At 41.3% G+C, this 19397-nt stretch overlaps 1 protein-coding gene across 3 annotated transcripts in view; it reads right to left on the bottom strand.

The window, feature by feature from the left end:
* The window catches only part of ANO3 (anoctamin 3), a 242787-nt gene that overhangs the window by 166299 nt on the left and 57091 nt on the right, over positions 1 to 19397 (bottom strand). The window contains exon 1 of one of the 3 annotated variants that reach the window (XM_082231878.1): positions 2435 to 2648. The exons of the other annotated variants lie outside the window; for them this stretch is intronic. Coding sequence (XP_082088004.1) covers positions 2435 to 2486 — 52 coding nt within the window. The 5' untranslated portion in view covers positions 2487 to 2648. Of the gene's footprint in view, positions 1 to 2434; positions 2649 to 19397 lie in introns of those variants that run through there. 3 annotated transcript variants of the gene reach the window in all.

Genomic DNA, 19397 nt, shown 5'->3' with positions numbered 1-19397 from the left:
ACAGCCAGGTATGTCTCCTCTTCTCTAAGGTGCTTTCCAAGCAATTGGCTCCTCTGCTTGTGTACCTGTCTCTCCTCCTGCTTCATGCCTTTCCTGATTGTGGGCGATCAGGGGGAGGGGAACTTGTGTTGCCCCCTCCCGCTCCAACCTGTGCTTTTTCACAAGCCTGACCATCTCTGCTTCTTGGCTTCCCTCCTCCCCTGCTTCAGCTTCTGTCTCTAATTCTGGACTTCTTTCCACCACAGACTCTCCTGGCTCAATAATCCCTGTTACCTCTTCAGCTTCTGACACTACCTCTTCCCAGTCTTCTCCCTCTGACCACTCATTATCATCCCACCAACACTCCCTGGGCTCTGAGCCTTCTTCCCTTGGGGGTTCCCCAGCTGGTCCCCCCCCACATCATTCATTTGTATCCAACCAGTCCCTGACACCAGAGCACTCTTCAGAAAACATTTGGCAAGGAGGTGGTGGTAGTCATGAGTAAATGGAAGTGCCACTACACCAGCAGAACTCTGATGGCAGCATTGGGGCTACATTCCCAGGAGTGCACTTCATTGTTGTAGAGCAGGGATGGGGAACCAGTGGCTCTGCAGATGCTTCTGGACTCCAACTTACATCAGGATCCAGCCAGCACTGTCCATGGTCAGGCCTGACAGAAGCTGGAGTCTAATAATATCTGGAGGGTCACAGGCTCCCCAACCTTGCTGTAGGACCATGACTTTTCTGTAAGCAGACCATTTCCTTAAATTAGAAAATAACTGTAAACAAGTAGGGGAGAGGCAAAGAGTCATTTCTGTGGGCCTTGTTGGAGATTCAGGGTGCAATACTAACTTCCACTCAGCACTAGTGAGTCTCTCACAAATGGTCAGACAGACTGGTTAAGACAAAGGCATTCTTGCTCAGGGTGGTCGCAGCACTGACTATACACCATAGGAAAGGACTATCAAGCCACCTCCAGGTATTTTTTTCTGGCCTATGGTTGCAAGAATGTAATGAGGAAAGAATAGAAAGAAAGCAAAGTTTTTTATGTAGAAAAATAATATTTGGCTTGGCACTGAAGACTTCACCTTCCACAAATAGAATGTCTTCTCCAACCACAAGAAGCTTTTGATCCTTCTGGCAAAGGGAAATATGGTGACTTTTGATTCATTTTTCCCTCCTGCAGCCCGCGACACTTCACATACTGCTCTAAAAGATCCCTCAAGAACATTGTGGTGGTACTGGGGGACACAACTTCCTAGACTGTCCCCTTTTTAAAAATTAAAATTAAAATGAAAGTACTCCAAACATGGAATGAATGTTTGCTTATTTTTGTTTTTGTTTTTGTTTTCTGTTGATTACTTATGTTATACACTTTTAAAAACCAATACAGCATATAGAAAAGAAAAGGAAGGAAGGAAGGAAGGAAAGAAAGAAAGAAAGAAAGAAAGAAAGAACTCTAAACAGCTGGGGGGGGGACCCTGAGAGCTAGTCTGACTTAGCAAACAGAGTATGCTTTGGAGATTTTTGACTTTCTCTTCTCTATCATTGGATGCCATAAGTCTGGATCTCGCAACCTCATTTCCCCATTGGCAAAAATTGGATTAGTTGTTGTGAAGATGAAGACACTAGGATTTGGAGCACATTCTGCATGCTGGAGAAATTAACCCCGTACAAATGTCCAGCAGTAATGCACTTCCCATGAAAGTACAACTCAATTTCCTTTCAAGACACTGCTGGAAATACAAGGGTTAATAGAACCATAAGAGATGGAATGGAACCACGAGATCATTCAGATCACCCCCGGTATGCTCATCCACACAGCATTCTTCCCCTCTGCACCACAAGCTAGACCACATCTTTCCAAAAAGAGATAGCAGGAATACAGTTCAATCAGCAGAAGAGGGGTAAAATCTTGAATAAAGTTGGGTTTTCAGCTACTGAAAATGTTTCTACAGCCAAACAAAGAAACTGTACCAGCATGCTTGCAAGGCAGGAAAACAGTCTACTTGCTATCTTCAAGTCTACAAAGCCAAATTCAAGTCCATGACATAAATACAGTGATAGCAAAATTCTTCAATGCTGAATGACTGCAGTGTTGGTCTCTTGTGTGTGTGCCCACGACCATGAGCTTTGCAACTGTATAAAGAATGAATTTCCTGTGACAAAGAGATCTCTGAATGATTTTTGGTATATAACTCAGATCCTCTTGAGCCGCTCAAGGAAAACAAACTATTTAATATAGCAAAGAGGGATTCTTTATTTTACGCAGATAACTATTCCATTGTCGAAAGTAAAAGAACCTTTTGAGTTGATGCAAGAGTTTAAAAGGTGCCTGCATTGCACAGGGCTTTGGATGCTTTCAGCAGCCACTATGCTGAAGCTTGAGAATACTGCAAGGGCATGCAGACCGAATGATTTAACACTCGTCGTTCAAGAGACAAAAGACACCTACCTTTCTGCTGCTTAAAGGACTGTATAGAACCCGAGTGGTGAACCATCTTCATATATGGGAGCTTGGCTGTTGCCGTTTACTGAGCTTCAGGGAATCAAGGTGTTGCAAAATAGGAAACAGCCTGGCTTGCTGCTCCATAGAATCCAGCAGATTTGGAACAGCTATGTAACCCAGCACCTGCTTTAGTGAGCGCTCTCAGCTTGGAAGACTCTACTCCCTTCTGTTGTCATAGAAACCAGAAAGGCTGATCCAGCATCACACTCCCCTTAGTGGATGCTTTAGGTATAAGTCACTACATCAATCTAATGGGAAATGCAGCAATATATTGTTCTGAACCTTCTGGTGGTAGAAGCTGAATTCCCCCCACCCGGCAAGGTAAAGAAAGAAAACTCAAGCACATTCTCCTCCCGCCCCCTTTTTCATGATCACTGTATCAGCAAACCATTCCCAGACATCCATGGAAAGATACCCTTGAGCTAAACAGTGGGCAGAAATTTAAATTTCTGTCAGAACACTGGTGACCAAGGAATTTTGCAGACTAGCAGTGCACACAACACATTTGATTGTTTTGCCTTACCTTTCAGAGCTCCCTAGTTTAAGGTTTCTAAAAGTCACCCACAACACGTGGCATTTTTCCCCTATGCCAAATCTCCATGTAAGAAAAAAAAACCAAAACTGTCCACATGGGTGACATTCATTGGCATTTTTTAGTTTGCTACAAATACATTGACTGTGAAGCCAACATGTTTACAATCTTCCTTCCTTCCTTCCTTCCTTCCTTCCTTCCTTCCTTCCTTCCATTGCTTTTTCACACAGAATAAATAAAATTTGTAAGTGATCACTATGATACAAATGGACACTTGGCTTTATTCACTCTAAATAAGGGCATGGAACTTTCAACACATTTCTTGCTAAGGTAAGGCAGGATCAGGTTTGCATGCCCTTCTTCACATGTTCCAAGAATATTTGAGGGCCTTCACAGAGTTATGGGGACTAGCTGTGCCTCCTGCCAACTACAGGATTGATAAGGGATGATAAACACGCACATCGGGATGTAAGTAAAGATCCCTCCGTGCAAGAGGGGACCCTGATTGGGTAGGAATCCGCCCTTACATGGGAAGTAGGTAAAGGTAAAGGGACCCCTGACCATTAGGTCCAGTCGTGACCGACTCTGGGGTTGCAGTGCTCATCTCGCTTTATTGGCTGAGGGAGCCGGCATACAGCTTCCGGGTCATGGGGCCAGCATGACTAAGCCACTTCTGGCAAACCAGAGCAGCACACAGAAACACCATTTACCTTCCCACTGGAGTGGTATCTATTTATCTACTTGCACTTTTACATGCTTTCGAACTGCTAGGTTGGCAGGAGCAATGGGAGCTCACCCTGTCGTGGGGATTCAAACCGCCGACCTTCTGATCGGCAAGTCCTAGGCTCTGTGGTTTAACCCACAGCGCCACCCGCATCCCACATGGGAAGTAGAGTTAACACAATTAGGTGCTAAGGTCCAGGTTTTGAATTCCAACTCAGCCACAGTACGTTACTGTTTGGGAATGTGTCCAAGAGGAATAATAGAGGGCGGGGGGGGGGGTGTTGTAAAAGAGAGAGATCGAGAGAGAGAGAGAGAGAGATCATGGATCTCCAGGAAATGTCACTCTAGCAAGAATTCTGTTACCACAAGGTACCTTGGTGACATTATGCTTGTACCGTGGCTCAGATTTTTGAGGATGCAGCTTCTTCTCTGGAAGAGAAATTTTTCTCCATTGCCTTACACACAGTAAGGTGTGTGTGTGGAAAAACAGAATAAATCCCCAGAAAATATTAGACTGGGAAAATGTCACCTCCAAAGAAGGACCGTAAGTTTATTGTGTAGGGGAAAGCATAGAAAAACAAAGCCCCCCTTTTTTTACTGTTTACTTCATCATATCTTCCCCCAATTGAGTGTTAAACCACTCTGGAGTTGTAGCTCTGTTGGGGAGAATAGCTGTCTACAAACAATTCTAAGCCCCTTTAACCACTACAGTTCACACAGTCATGACTATTTAAAGTGCTATAATACTGCCGTGGTTGGTTGGGTTTGTTTTTTATATGTTTGTTTCATGAAGTTATATATTGTTATTTTACATTGCTTTTAATGTTATATTTTAATGTTGCTACCTTCCCTAGGACCCTAGAGGTAAGGGCAGGTATAATAAATAAATAAATAAATAAATAAATAAATAAAGTCAGCATAGAGGTATTTTTTGAAGAGCTTTCTTTTAATGATGCACAGGAAGAAGACAAAAGAAAAGTTTTTTTTTAAAAAAAATATAATTTTAAATGTAACACTTAGGGTACTTATGTTTTATTTAAATATTGTGCTAGAGTTTTGGCTTGCTCTTCATAAAGGCAAAGGGTTTTATCCAGTTATGTTAGAGTAGACCCATTCAAATCAATAGACCTAAATGAGTTGCATCAATTAATTCCAGTGGATCTACTCGGAGCCCGTCCAATGTGAATCTGATGCTCTCATTGCTCTGGGGAGTCTCCTATATCAGAAAAAGCAATGGTTTGGAGCCAAAGCTAGTCATCCTTAAAGGAGACCCAGTGAAATCAATGGGACTTAAGTTAGCTTGTGGATGACTAACTCTGGATTCAATCTAATGGACCTCATGGCATCTAAAGCCCAGACTTCTTTTTCTCATGTTTGAGCAGTTTGTCAGCTTCAGTCAAAGCACCATACCAACATGCAGCTTTTAGACAAAAATATCCACACATTTCAAAGCCACTGCTCCCTTGAGCGTAGGCAGCAAAATTGCTTTTCACACTACCAGATTTCCCCCCCCCCCCCCCCGTTTTAGCAAATCTGGAGGAAGGTATGAAATAGTTAAAACAAACATTTTTTGCCAGGCTGTTTGTAATACAAACATACATTTTTTTAACCCTCAGGCAGACATAAGTATGAGATAGAAAATATGACTGCTGGGGAAGGCCTGTTAAAAGAAGGCAAATATACGCCCATAAAATAGGCTTTAAACTTTAAAGTTTAAATTAAATTCATTTTCCTCCACTCCATCAACCTGTGAATATAAAATAAGAGGTAATAGGCTGAAAATATGAACCTCATAAAATAAGCCTTATTCAACATAGGATAAGTTTTATCATTGTGATTTAAGTAATTAGGTTTCAGATAGTCTCATTAGGAATTGCTATCCTTCACCATATTACAAACACTATGAATGTGCCATATTATTAAAACTAAATTCTGGAGAAGTGAGAAATCTTGGTATGCAATAGCCAAAAAAGAGAGCAATTATGCAGCAGTTGAAATGTACAACTGTTTTGTTAACCTACAAGAAAAACAAAACTGCAGGTTCGCTAATTTGTTGTCACCCGTGAGCTAAACAAGAAAAGATATTTTAGTGGCGCTAAAGAATAAGAAATTAAATAAGCTCCTCTGTGCCATCCATCCTACTAAAAATTAGCACACAGCATTGTAGGGGTAGCCAGTGTAGCTGCCCTTCAGAAGTCGTGAACTATAGGCGCCCATCACATAGCCAGCATGGCCAACCCTGAGAGATGTTGAAAGTTAGCCCACAATATGTGGAGGGCACAGCTTTGGTTACCCTCAATGTTGATACTTTCTAACTGCCTTTGAAATCCCCTTTCCTCTCTCCCCATTGTTAAAGTGTGTGAGGAGAAGAAGTGTTTGGATTTGATATCCGAAGGAATCTCAAAGCGGCTAACATTCTCCTGTCCCTTCCTCCCCCACAACAAACACTCTGTGAGGTGAGTGGGGCTGAGAGACTTCAGAGAAGCTACACCACATGTAACTTATTCCATATTCAGACACTAACTATCTTCCCACCCTCCAACCTCACAATGATTCAAGTAAGAACCACTGCACACTCATGCCATCTATCCCATAGCATGTGAGGCTTGTTTTTTTCGCTTCAGGGTAGGGCCACTATTTTGAGGTGGCTTTCATCTACCTGATTTGTCCCCCATACAAATGTCTCCTAGTAATCAGGGTTTCTTGGTCTGTGCGCTGGCTCCTGATTCAATGAGCAACAGACATTTCAGGCCATGCATTAGAAACTGCTGAGCTAGAGAGTCAGCTAACTGAGAGCAGCCAATCCCACTCTGCTTCCTCTTATCCAGCTTTAAGGTCTAATATGCCACCATGGTGTAATGGTTAAGAGCGGTGGACTCATAATCTGGGGAACTGGGTTCTCGTCTCCGCTCCTCCACATGCAGCTGCTGGGTGACCTTGGGCCAGTCACACTTCTCTGAAGTCTCTCAGCCCCACTCACCTCACAGACTGTTTGTTGTGGGGGAGGAAGGGACAGGAGAATGTTAGCCGCTTTGAGACTCCTTAAGGGGAGTGAAAGGCGGGGTATCAAGTCCAAACCCCTCCTCCTCCTCCTCCTCCTCCTCCTCCTCCTCTTCCTCCTCAGTCTAGGTAACATGTTGCTGAGGAAAGCCATTAGGTTTCTCCTCTGTACTTTGCTGCTCTCCATCTGCCTGATGTGCGAATGTCTCCCATGCTTAAGATCTGTCTTTTCCAGCCTAGTTGCATCTGACTTTCCCTCACTCTTAACTTGGGTTTATGGAACCCCTGGTGGTGTATCATAAAGTTTAGTTATAAAATTTTCTTAATAGCCCTGAGAGTGAGTAATGCAAGTTGCATAGTTAATATGAATAACAATTGGCCATTGTGTACATTCACCACACCTCATGGGGAATTAATCTGACCGTGGAGAGGGATTGGTGCACATTTACTTGTCAAAATACATAATCTCCAACAGGCCTTGTGAGAGGGGCCGATTTCAACTGCATCACACACACGCTATTATGTATAACTTCCAACAGAACAGACCCTGAGACCTTCAAATTCAGGACTTTCCTCTGTGAAGTCAGACACATGTATGGCCTACCAACCCCAACAATGGGGCAAGGTGGGGTGGCAGGATCCACAGGGGCAGCAGATCTGTCCTCCAAGAATGCATCGCCTTCTGCTGCTGCCACCATGCTAACTGGGGCTAACTTGCAATACCTGTACCAGTCAAAATCACCATGGCAGATTTTGAAAGCTGAGCCTTCAAATGAGCAACTGAGCCTGATGTCAATGTCTACTTGGAAGAATTTCATAAATATTTCAATTTTTATATTATACTAATATATGTGGCAGACACAATAAATACACCACTGTATATGCATGTAGTACACAAAAGACAGTGCTTTTTAAAAAAAAATGAGAGTCTCAAGTTAACTACTTAAATCTTTGATTAGACAGCCAACTGAAAATGGGTCTGCATTGATTTATCTTCATTTATGAACTACTTCCTATGAAGCATCTTGAAGTGATTTAGCAATAAACACACGCACACACACAATATAAGCCATTTAAAATATTTTATCTAATTAATATATTAATAATAATAATAATAATAATAATAATAATAATAATAATGTTAAACTCGAATCTGTAATGGAGAATAAGAAAAAATGAAAATGAAAATATGGTGTTAGTGTCCTGGAAATGAATCCATAAGTAATTCAGTACACAGAGATGTTGCATTTGACCCTTCATCCATCTGGGTGTAATCCCACAACTCCCTGGGAGTCAGGATTTGTAAAGATTAGCTCATTCTGGGTCTCTATCTGGCAGCTGAATGGCAGGAAGAAATCAAGATATGCAGCTTTTTCCCATTACTACATCACCAGACAGGGAAAATATTTCACCTTTTTTTTCTGATTATGATGCAATGGCCACATAGCCTCCATCCATACAAAGGTAATAATCCAGAGACCTGAAAAGGCATCCAAGAGCAAATGTAATTTATATTTTTGAAAGTCTTCTAAATATTCAGAACTCTCTCTCTGCTTCAACCTTTAAATCTTTAGGATCATGAGTGGAATATAAGACTCTAACCAGACCAAATCTCTTTAAACAAGCAAAATATAATTTGATCATGGTTTCCAATCCCCTCCTTTAATTCCAATGTCACTTTCATTCCATTTTTAGATTCAAAATGCTGATAAAACCCAAGCAGTTTTACCTAGCTACCTCTGTAACAATAGAATCAATCAGATAACAATGTTGTTTTGAGAATGATAAGATGTGCTCATGAAAACTGATAAGCCATGCACCAGAAGCTAGGCATCAATTTTTAAAGACCTCTCGTCATTTTAAATCAAAGGAAAACTATTTACAGTGTTTCTGGGTGCGTTTTTTTGCATCGTACAGACACAAACAATTGTGTTACAGAAACCAATTGAATAATCAGATATCGCTGCAGTGTTTCTGCTCATTAGCATGAAAAGAATTTAAGCAGAACTCAAATTGGGCATTGCTGAAATTATCAGTTGAATTGTTTCAGTGTGTGGTCATATTATGTGGCTCCTCCCTCACAATGTGTAGTTTAAGACCTGAGTTAGTTCGACAGTAAGAACTGCTTTTGTGGGAAGTGGTCAGGTAAGAATTTGGGCATCTCAGAGTCAGAAGAAGTCTGGAGATGAATATGAAATAATAGCCTTGTGGAGGCATTGTCTCCATGCAAGTGGTAAATGTGGGGAGCATTGCTCATTGGCCCCATATCTTTGATGACTGGAAAGTCTGAAAGTGCAGCCTTTGTGTATGTAGAATTATGGGTTTAAAGAATGAAGAAATGCAGGAAGTTGGGGCAAGGAAAAGAAAGGCGAGAGAAGACCAGGGCAGACCCAAGATACTCTGGGTGAACCTGAGGTGAACCACAAAATCCCTGCCAGGGAGGAATGGGTGAGTGAAGATATACATCAGGAACAAGGGGGAAATAAAGATCCACATTGGGAATGTGGGGGAGGGGGGGAGAGAAAGCAAACCAACCTTAGCCAATAGTTTAAATGCGAATCAAAGGCTAAAATGGAGGGGCACACACTGGCAGAGGAATGGGGGTGCATAGGGCAGGGCATTCTCAGTGGTGGCACCTCACCCATGGAACTCCCTCCCCATTGATGTTTGCTTTGTCAGCTACTGTACAGCTATTTAAGAGGAAGCCAAATATCTTCTCATTTGGTCCTTGAGCTGAATTACTTTAGAAAGACTATCACTTTGATCCTAGCATAGTTTTATTATGATTATATAGTTTTATTATGTGGTTTTATTCTTTTATAGTTATTTTATTTATCTGTTTGCTAGCTGCCCTCCACACCATATTGGGGAAAGAGCAGCATAGAAAAGCACCAGATAGCGAGCAAGTGAGATAGTTTAGCTATTACACACACACACACACACACACACACACACACACTCTTTTGGAAAAGTTCAGTTTTAAAAATAAAAAAAATAAGAATCAAAGTTCAACTAAACCCTTGTTGCAGATTCACTGGCAGACTGTCACCAGACTGATTAACAATCTTTTCCATACAAGTAACCCACCAGACTCATCACTCAAGCTGCCCTTTTGTGCCGCAAAGGCATTAACTAGAAAATGCAGGTGAAACGGGAAGACGACCAATATATATTCAGTCACAAACAGAAACGACCCAATTAAAATGAGATTACAGTTTCTAACATTTGCAGTTTCTAAAGCCACTGCCTCCACAGTCTTTAACTGGTATGCATCCACAATGGGAACCAAATGAATTCATTTTGAATTGGAAATGAGCACAGGGCTCTCGTCATGGGCCAGAGTAATTTTACACACACAAGATGACTTTTTCAAAATCACTGGAGCATGTAGAAAGCACACACGCATCTGATAAATAATACAGTGCATTTTAAGTGCTTCCACAATGCAGTGCTCACTTAGACGCTGCTTTAAAAAAAAACCAATACTGTGTGTCCACACAAAAGAAGGTTCTTTATTTTAAAGATATCATTCTCTGCCCCCCCATCAATCCAGAGTCCCATGCTCCTGTTTAAATTGTATTACTTTGTTTTGCCCGATTCTGTTTTCAAATAAAATCACATCATTTACAGAATGTTCTAGAACCAGGAGGAAATGTACCTTGCTGTATGGCGACACTCACTTCTGATACCTACAGTACCTCTACAGAAATGCAGCTTGTGACAGGGATGATACCTTACAGTGAAGAGACAGAATGAACATGACAGCTTTGGTCAGACACGCCTAATGAACCTGAAGATGTTGAATAAGGGCAAGATGGAGAAGTCCAAAGAGAAGCTCTTCTTGAAGCCTTAGGCATTTCAGGCTATGGTTGGTATTTGAATTCTTATTTTTTTAAAAAAGGTGATATCCTTTTTTTGGTATGCCTTGAAGCTCCAGAGAATCTTCGCACACATTGGCTGTTTTCCCGCCAATATCTTTTCCCGCAAAGATAGGCAGCATAGCAAGGACACCACAATCGCTAGCCCTGCTTTAGATTATTGTTTATCCTATGGCCTACGATGTATTCAAAACAGTACAGTGGTACCTTGGTTTAAGAACAGCTTAGTTTATGAACAACTTGGATTAAGAACACAGCAAACCCGGAAGCAGGTGTTTTGGTTTGTGAACTTTGCCTTGGAAGCAGAACATGTTTCACTTCCTGTTGAGTACGTTCCATTTGTAAATTGAGTCCCCTGCTGCTATGGGAAAGCACACCTTGGTTTAAGAACGCTTTGGTTTAAGAATGGACTTCTGGAACGGATTAAGTTTGTAAACCAAGGTGCCACTGTACTTAAATCTTAAAGAGAAAGGAAATCACTTAATCTACGAAAATAGTTGGAAGAATGGCAACAGAGTTTTGTGGGCAAAGTCACATTCTGGGCAAATAAAAGTGAGGGCCACTATACAAGTACTTTATTGTCTCTCTCAAGAAAGAACAGAAGAGTAATAGGAAACTTCACACAGATGCAAAGTGTCTAGCTAAACATTATCATTATGCTGTTCACCAGTCATAAACTGGAATAAGAAACAAGCTCTCTCGAGGAATAATTCAGAATGCAACAGCACCATTAATGCTTCTTAGAGGACTAAATATCTGAGATCATTTTGCTATTTTGATCCACTACCTTTCCTTGGATTCCCAATATCGCATAAATTCTAGTTACGAAAGCCCGATCCTAATTCTGAAGTAATAATATAACACTGGTCATGACAACTGGTGTGTGTGTGTGTGTGTGTGTGTGTGTGAGAGAGAGAGAGAGAGAGAGAGAGAGAGAGAGAGAGAGAGAGAACAAAAACTAGTCTCCTTAGTTACCTCTTCATGGCTGGTTGAAGATTAAGTTCTTCAGTGCTAAATGGCTGCAGGTGTATGGATAACATTTGCAAACTATAAAGTCGATTGTTCTCTCAGAAACAAGGGAGAAATGATAAAGCAGCCGAACTAAGCACAGACAGCTTTTTCTTTATCTGCATTAAAGAAGGATTCACTGCCACTCCTTCTATGTACATGCATACTTAATACGTTAAATTCCAAAGTTACTGTTTCCTGCTCTATATAGACTACAGATGGGGAGAAATTTAGTTCACATTTTAATGCACACTCTACCGAATTTGCAGCTCCCAAATCAACAGCAAAACTGAAATGCAGCTATCCTTCGAAATCTGCACCTCTCTGAACTCCGAGGTGCAGTTTTCCAGCCAATTAAAAAAAAGCTTATGTGGACTGTGTGGGGAGAAAACAATGCTTATATTAATAAAAATGATGTATGCAAATATTAGGGAAATGTATTAGGGGAACATGCTTACAAAAATGTATGTATTGTGGGAAATTGTGTACAAAAATGTACGGTATATATATTGACATACTTGAAAACGTAAACAAATTTTCATGCAGCTTTTTTTCCTAATTGCAAACTGATGCAGATATGGTGAAAACTGAACTTAAAGTTGGAAAACAGAAACATAAATGAAATAGAAATTGACAGATTTGTCTATCCCTAATAGAGGCTTCCAGCACTGACTGGCTGATGCTGTCTCACATTTCTGAAGAATTTAGCAGTTCTGCTACTATTTTTTAAAATAAGACATTCCCTTTTAAAAAAAGTCAACATTTTACTTTAAAAACAACAGACACTGCCTTGTTCAAGTCAGACTTGCTCATTTTATGCCACTTTTAGCTTCCTGAACTGGGTCAAAACTCTCAGCTTCTTCTCATTCCAGCAGTGTTCATTTCTTTGCCAACAGGCAATGTTTTGTTGTAATATTGTAGAGTCACTGACTCACTGCACTGCATCCTCCCTGATGAAATGTAAAAGCTGGTGGATTTCTACTACCTGCAGGGGAGAAAATAATTGCTCTAGAGATCTGGCACGTATATGAAAATATGTGAAAAGCCGTATGTGACCTGTGGGATCAAAACCAAAGAGGTGAACTTAAAAATCAATATCGATGATTCATTCCTGCAAACTGAAAGTGAGAGATTTATCACATTTGACATTGTGCAAGTCAGAGCTGGGCAAGTTCTCCAGGTTATTATTTTTTTAAAAAAAACTCTCTGCCAATTTACCTCAGTCATTTTGAGACACTCATTCCCTTGCAATGTTGATCTTGGCTCTGAGGAACTACAAAAGTGTCAGCTATGCAAAAAATAAAAATGAAATAAATTGTGGCTTTGGAAATGTGGACAATTAGCACTGGAGAGCAATTTAAGCCCATCTTCCTGTTAGCTGTCAAACAAAATCACGTTAGAAAGGCCTGTGCTTCAAGGGGTGTAAGAGAACAAACTTACTAGTCAGCATAACACAAAGAAGATCTTCAAAGGGTTTGCCTCTTTAAAAGGATCAGTCCCTTTCAGAGGCCCAAGGTGTCCCAGGCCACTTTCAGCTTTTAAGGCCCCTAGCTATTAAAAAAAATAATACATACAGGAACAAAATAAGGCACCAAAAACAAGAGTGGAAAGAAATTGATTTTTTTCATTTAACAAATGCTTCTGTGCAATTACTGTAAATGGAAAAAAACCTTTTGTTCAGCAGCACAGTTGCTATTATGCATATGGCACAATCTTTATGTGTCAACAACAAATAAGGACTTTTACAAATCACGTCTGTTCTTTGCTTAAATTATCACCTGAGAGAATGCATCGTGATTTGGTCGTATACTCATAAAAACAAGTTGTGAAAATGATAAAATGCTTAAAAACAGTAATACCAGTGTCTACAGCTGAGGCTCTGTGGCTGTTAAGCCTTGTTGGGCTTTTAAAATGTTCAGTTGCAACACTCAAATATCACCCATCCCTACCCCAAATCAGAATGACAGCCAGTTTGGAAGGTGATTTGCAACACTGGTTTGGGGTCAAGCACAAACCATAGCCAGCCAGCTAATAGGTAACGATGAACTATAACTTTTACTAAGGGTGTGTAGTGTACTTGTTCACTGTTTTCTTACCATTGCTTTTAGTAACATAAAAAACTTGTACCTCATTGGGATTGCACATGAGCAGGAACCTTCAGTTTTACTTTGAATTTTATCTATTTATTTAGTTACAATTATACCTCAACCTTTCCGTCCAAGGAGCTCAGTGTGATGTACATGGCTTTCCCACTCCTCAATTAATCCCCACAGAAAACCTGTGAGGTAAGTTAGGCTGAGAGGCGGTGTTTGGACCAAGATGGGGATTTGAACCCATGGCCGAGCCGGGGATTTGAACCCTGGCCTCTGATGTTCTAGTCTGACACTTTAAGCACCACATCACATTAGAACTTTGAGGTTTTCTGTATTGTTTTGTGAATCTCCTTAACTGAAATGATTAAATACTTCAAGGGTTCAACCATCCTCTGTATATTAAAATTACATGAATGTGCTTTTATACTGTGATGAAAGATTTCAGCATGATCTTAAAACGGCATTTTACAATAAATTAACACAATACATTAAAGGGATGCATTCATAGTTCTCCACTACAGCATCTATTGTCAAACATCACCACCTTCAGGCTTGTTCATTGTAACTAACACAAGAAATGAGAATCCTAAACTGAACATCAAAACAGCCAACTAAAGGTTCCTTTTTTTATCCCTCAGGATACAATAGTTGCACTGACTTCCAGATTCAATGTATACACAGTAAGAATAACTCCGCTTATAATTCAGGAAGAATTGGCCTTTTTAACATTGTGCAAAAGTAGCTTTTAAGGCTATGCAACTCTGATTTCACAAATTGGATCGATTCAGATGACATGTGATATAATTTGACCAAGTGCTCAACTTGTCCAAAATCCTTAGTCCCCTGAGAGACAGTGTGGTGTAATGGTTCAAGTGCTGAGCTGGAAACAGGAAGGCTTGAGTTCAAATCCTTACTTAGTGAAGTCGGTTAGTCTCTCATTCTGATCTACCTCACAGATTTGTAGTGAGAAAATAATGGGGTGAACTATGCATGCCACCCTAAGTTCCTTGATGAGATGAAGATGTAATAAACAAACTCCCACCCTCTTGCAAGCAGATCAGCCTTATGCAATTCATATCTCATTGTCTCACAATTAGAAAGCAGGAATGTTCCACTGTAGGGTGTTGTTGTTGTTGTTGTTTAGTCGTTTAGTCGTGTCCGACTCTTCGTGACCCCATGGACCAGAGCACGCCAGGCACTTCTGTCCTCCACTGCCTCCCGCAGTTTGATCAAACTCATGCTAGTAGCTTCAAGAACACCATCCAACCATCTCATTCTCTGTCGTCCCCTTCTCCTTGTGCCCTCCATCTTTCCCAACATCAGGGTCTTTTCCAGGGAGTCCTCTCTTCTCATGAGGTGGCCAAAGTATTGGAGCCTCAGCTTCACGATCTGTCCTTCCAGTGAGCACTCAGGGCTGATTTCCTTCAGAATGGAGAGGTTTGATCTTCTTGCAGTCCATGGGACTCTCAAGAGTCTCCTCCAGCACCATAATTCAAAAGCATCAATTCTTCGGCGATCAGCCTTCTTTATGGTCCAGCTCTCACTTCCATACATCACTACTGGGAAAACCATGGCTTTTACTATACGGACCTTTGTTGGCAAGGTGATGTCTCTGCTTTTTAAGATGTTGTCTAGGTTTGCCATCGCCTTTCTCCCAAGGAGCAGGCGTCTTTTAATTTCGTAACTGCTGTCACCATCTGCAGTGATCATGGAGCCCAAGAAAGTAAAATCTCTCACTGCCTCCATTTCTTCCCCATCTATTTGCCAGGAGGTGATGGGCCCAGTGGCCATGATCTTCGTTTTTTTGATGTTGAGCTTCAGACCATATTTTGCGCTCTCCTCTTTCACCCTCATTAAAAGGTTCTTTAATTCCTCTTCACTTTCTGCCATCAAGGTTGTGTCATCTGCATATCTGAGGTTGTTGATATTTCTTCCGGCAATCTTAATTCCGGCTTGGGATTCATCCAGCCCAGCCTTTCGCATGATGAATTCTGCATATAAGTTAAATAAGCAGGGAGACAATATACAGCCTTGCCGTACTCCTTTCCCAATTTGGAACCAATCAGTTGTTCCATATCCAGTTCTAACTGTAGCTTCTTGTCCCACATAGAGATTTCGCAGGAGACAGATGAGGTGATCAGGCACTCCCATTTCTTTAAGAACTTGCCATAGTTTGCTGTGGTCAACACAGTCAAAGGCTTTTGCATAGTCAATGAAGCAGAAGTAGATGTCTTTCTGGAACTCTCTGGCTTTCTCCATAATCCAGCGCATGTTTGCAATTTGGTCTCTGGTTCCTCTGCCTCTTCTAAATCCAGCTTGCACTTCTGGGAGTTCTCGGTCCACATACTGCTTGAGCCTTCCTTGTAGAATTTTAAGCATAACCTTGCTAGCATGTGAAATGAGTGAAATTGTGCGGTAGTTGGAGCATTCTTTGGCACTGCCTTTCTTTGGGATTGGAATGTAGACTGATCTTCTCCAATCCTCTGGCCACTGCTGACTTTTCCAAACTTGCTGGCATATTGAGTGTAGCACCTTAACAGCATCATCTTTTAAAATTTTAAACAGTTCAGTTGGAATACCATCACTTCCACTGGCCTTGTTATTTGCAGTGCTTTCTAAGGCCCATTTGACTTCACTCTCCAGGATGTCTGGCTCAAGGTCAGCAACCACACTACCTGGGGTGTACGAGACATCCATATCTTTCTGGTATAATTCCTCTGTGTATTCTTGCCACCTCTTCTTGATGTCTTCTGCTTCAGTTAGATCTTTACCACTTTTGTCCTTTATTATGGTAATCTTTGTACGAAATGTTCCTTTCATATTTCCGATTTTCTTGAACAGATCTCTGGTTCTTCCCATTCTGTTGCTTTCCTCTATTTCTTTGCATTGCTCGTTTAAGAAGGCCTTCTTGTCTCTCCTTGCTGTTCTTTGGAAATCTGCATTCAATTTCCTGTATCTTTCACTATCTCCCTCGCATTTTGCTTGCCTTCTCTCCTCCGCTATTTGTAAGGCCTCGTTGGGCAGCCACTTTGCTTTCTTGCATTTCTTTTTCATTGGGATGGTTTTAGTTGCTGCCTCCTGTATAAAGTTGCGAGCCTCCATCCATAGTTCTTCAGGCACTCTGTCCAGCAAATCTAAATCCTTAAACCTGTTCCTCACTTCCACTGTGTATTCATAAGGGATTTGGTTTAGATTGTATCTTACCTGTCCAGTGGTTTTTCCTACTTTCTTCAGTTTAAGCTTGAATTTTGCTATAAGGAGCTGATGATCTGAGCCACAGTCAGCTCCAGGTCTTGTTTTTGATGACTGTATAGAGCTTCTCCATCTTTGGCTGCAGAGAATATAATCAATCTGATTTCGATGTTGCCCATCTGGGGATGTCCATGTGTAGAGTCGTCTCTTGTGTTGTTGAAAAAGCGTGTTTGTGATGACCAGCTTGTTCTCTTGACAGAACTCTATTAGCCTTTGCCCTGCTTCGTTTTGATCTCCAAGGCCAAACTTGCCAGTTGTTCCTTTTATCTCTTGATTCCCTACTTTAGCATTCCAATCCCCTATAATGAGCAGAACATCCTTCTTTGGTGTCACTTCGATAAGGTTTTGTAAGTCTTCATAGAACTGGTCAATTTCAGTTTCTTCAGCACCAGTAGTTGGTGCATAAACTTGGATTACTGTGATGTTAAAAGGTCTGCCTTGGATTCGTATCGAGATCATTCTATCATTTTTGAGACTGCATCCCAGTACAGCTTTCGCCACTCTTTTGTTGACTATGAGGGCCACTCCATTTCTCTTACGGGTTTCTTGCCCACAGTAGTAGATATGGTAGTCATCCGAACTGAATTCGCCCATTCCCGTCCATTTTAGCTCACTGATGCCCAGGATGTCAATATTTATTCTTGCCATCTCATTTTTGACCACATCCAACTTACCCAGGTTCATGGTTCTTACATTCCAGGTTCCTATGCAATATTTTTCTTTACAGCATTGGACTTTCCTTTCGCTTCCATGCATATCCACAACTGAGCGTCCTTTCGGCTTTGGCCCAGCCGCTTCATCAGCTCTGGATCTACTTGTACTTGTCCTCCGCTCTTCCCCAGTAGCATGTTGGACACCTTCCGACCTGAGGGGCTCATCTTCCAGTGTCATAACTTTTTTACACTGTAGGGTAACTTCAGACTAATAGATTCAGAGGAATTAAACCACCCAATTTATGTACTATAGGGAACAGTCTGACATTGACACAAAGCCCCCCCTGACCGACTCTGGAAACACTTGCATACAGAGAATGCAATCTAGGTCCCAGTTGTTCATGATTTCTATTATCACATTTCTGACACAATCACAGAAATCACCTCCAGTTAGCTGCTGATTACTGCAAATGATCTGGTTTGCACATTATGCACTCAATATGAATGCGTTCTCAGAAACCACCAAGAGACATTTCATGTGCATTTTGAATGGTTAACTATTTAGGGGATAGACTAGAATTCAGCGGCAGAGTAGGCAGAAGATCCCAAGTTCAGTCTGCTGCATCTCCAGTTAGGACTGGAAAAAGATCTGGCTGAAAACCTTGGAAGCTCCAGTCAGCATAAAAACATAGAGTTAGATATGGTCCAGTGGTCTAATGAGGTGGTGTGTGTGTGTATATATATATATATATATGGAGAAAGCATGCTTCCATAGGTAATGTGCTGAGGGGCAAGTGGTTGCGGGGGGGGGGGGGAATGTCTAACCTGAATCAGTAGCAGTTCCCAAGTGCTCCATGACAAGAAGACATTCTAGGCAGTGGTGCTTCCAAGGCATAGAGGGAAGCAACAGCATTTGGAGTACCGTCACAGAAACTCCATGTTATAAAATAAATCCCCATTTTAACTATCCTCTTTGTCACATGAACATTTACAGTTCTTATGCCTAAGTATTCTACCTTCAGGCCTTGCTATGATTTTGCTTGCAAATATTTTAGTACGCAGAAGGTAAAGGCAGTAAGCTTGTGGGTGGGGTAAGGGATCTGTAGGTCAGGGCACCAGGAAGAGTCTCTTTTTTGAAAGTGCTAAATTCTATCATTGGCTGGAAAGTGTGCTCCCAACGCCCCATTCTTCCTTTTCATGGCTTTACTTGTCCAGCACCTGACAGCATATGACATCAGGTGGATGGGCAGTATAGATGTGGTTTGGGGTGAACCATGCCATAGGCCAAATGAGGAGGCCTAGTGTGCTTGAGTAGACCCACATACTGGAGGTCACCCACAGTTGCTATGGGGCAAGCCTAAAGGATACGATCCAGCCCAGAAAAAGCAATGGCTATAGCATTATGACAACTTTTAGATAGCACTCAATTTTTAAGAGTCTACAGAAGTTTTCTCGCCACTTCAGAGGAGCTTAAAAAAACCAAAGTTCAGCAGAGGCTGTTAACCTCGAGACACTTCCCCAGATCAAGGAAATGTTCCATTTAAAAAAGAAAAAAGAAAAATCCAAGTTCATATTATATGTACAGAAAATGCAGCTGACTTTGTACTACATTGGGCTTTCTGAAGCTACAAAGATGTGCCTGACCTTTTCAAACCAGGCAGTAAGACAGTAATAGAAATCCTTTGGTTTCCATACTAGTGCTCTCTCAAGAGTAATTATTCGCTATCTCTGTCATCCCCATTTCCTTCAAAGTATTACAGCTTATCCACA

The sequence above is a fragment of the Podarcis vaucheri genome (assembly GCF_965113315.1).
Source record: "Podarcis vaucheri genome assembly, chromosome: 1".
NCBI classification, from domain to species: Eukaryota; Metazoa; Chordata; class Lepidosauria; order Squamata; family Lacertidae; genus Podarcis; species Podarcis vaucheri.
This window is presented reverse-complemented; position numbering and strand designations above follow the sequence as displayed.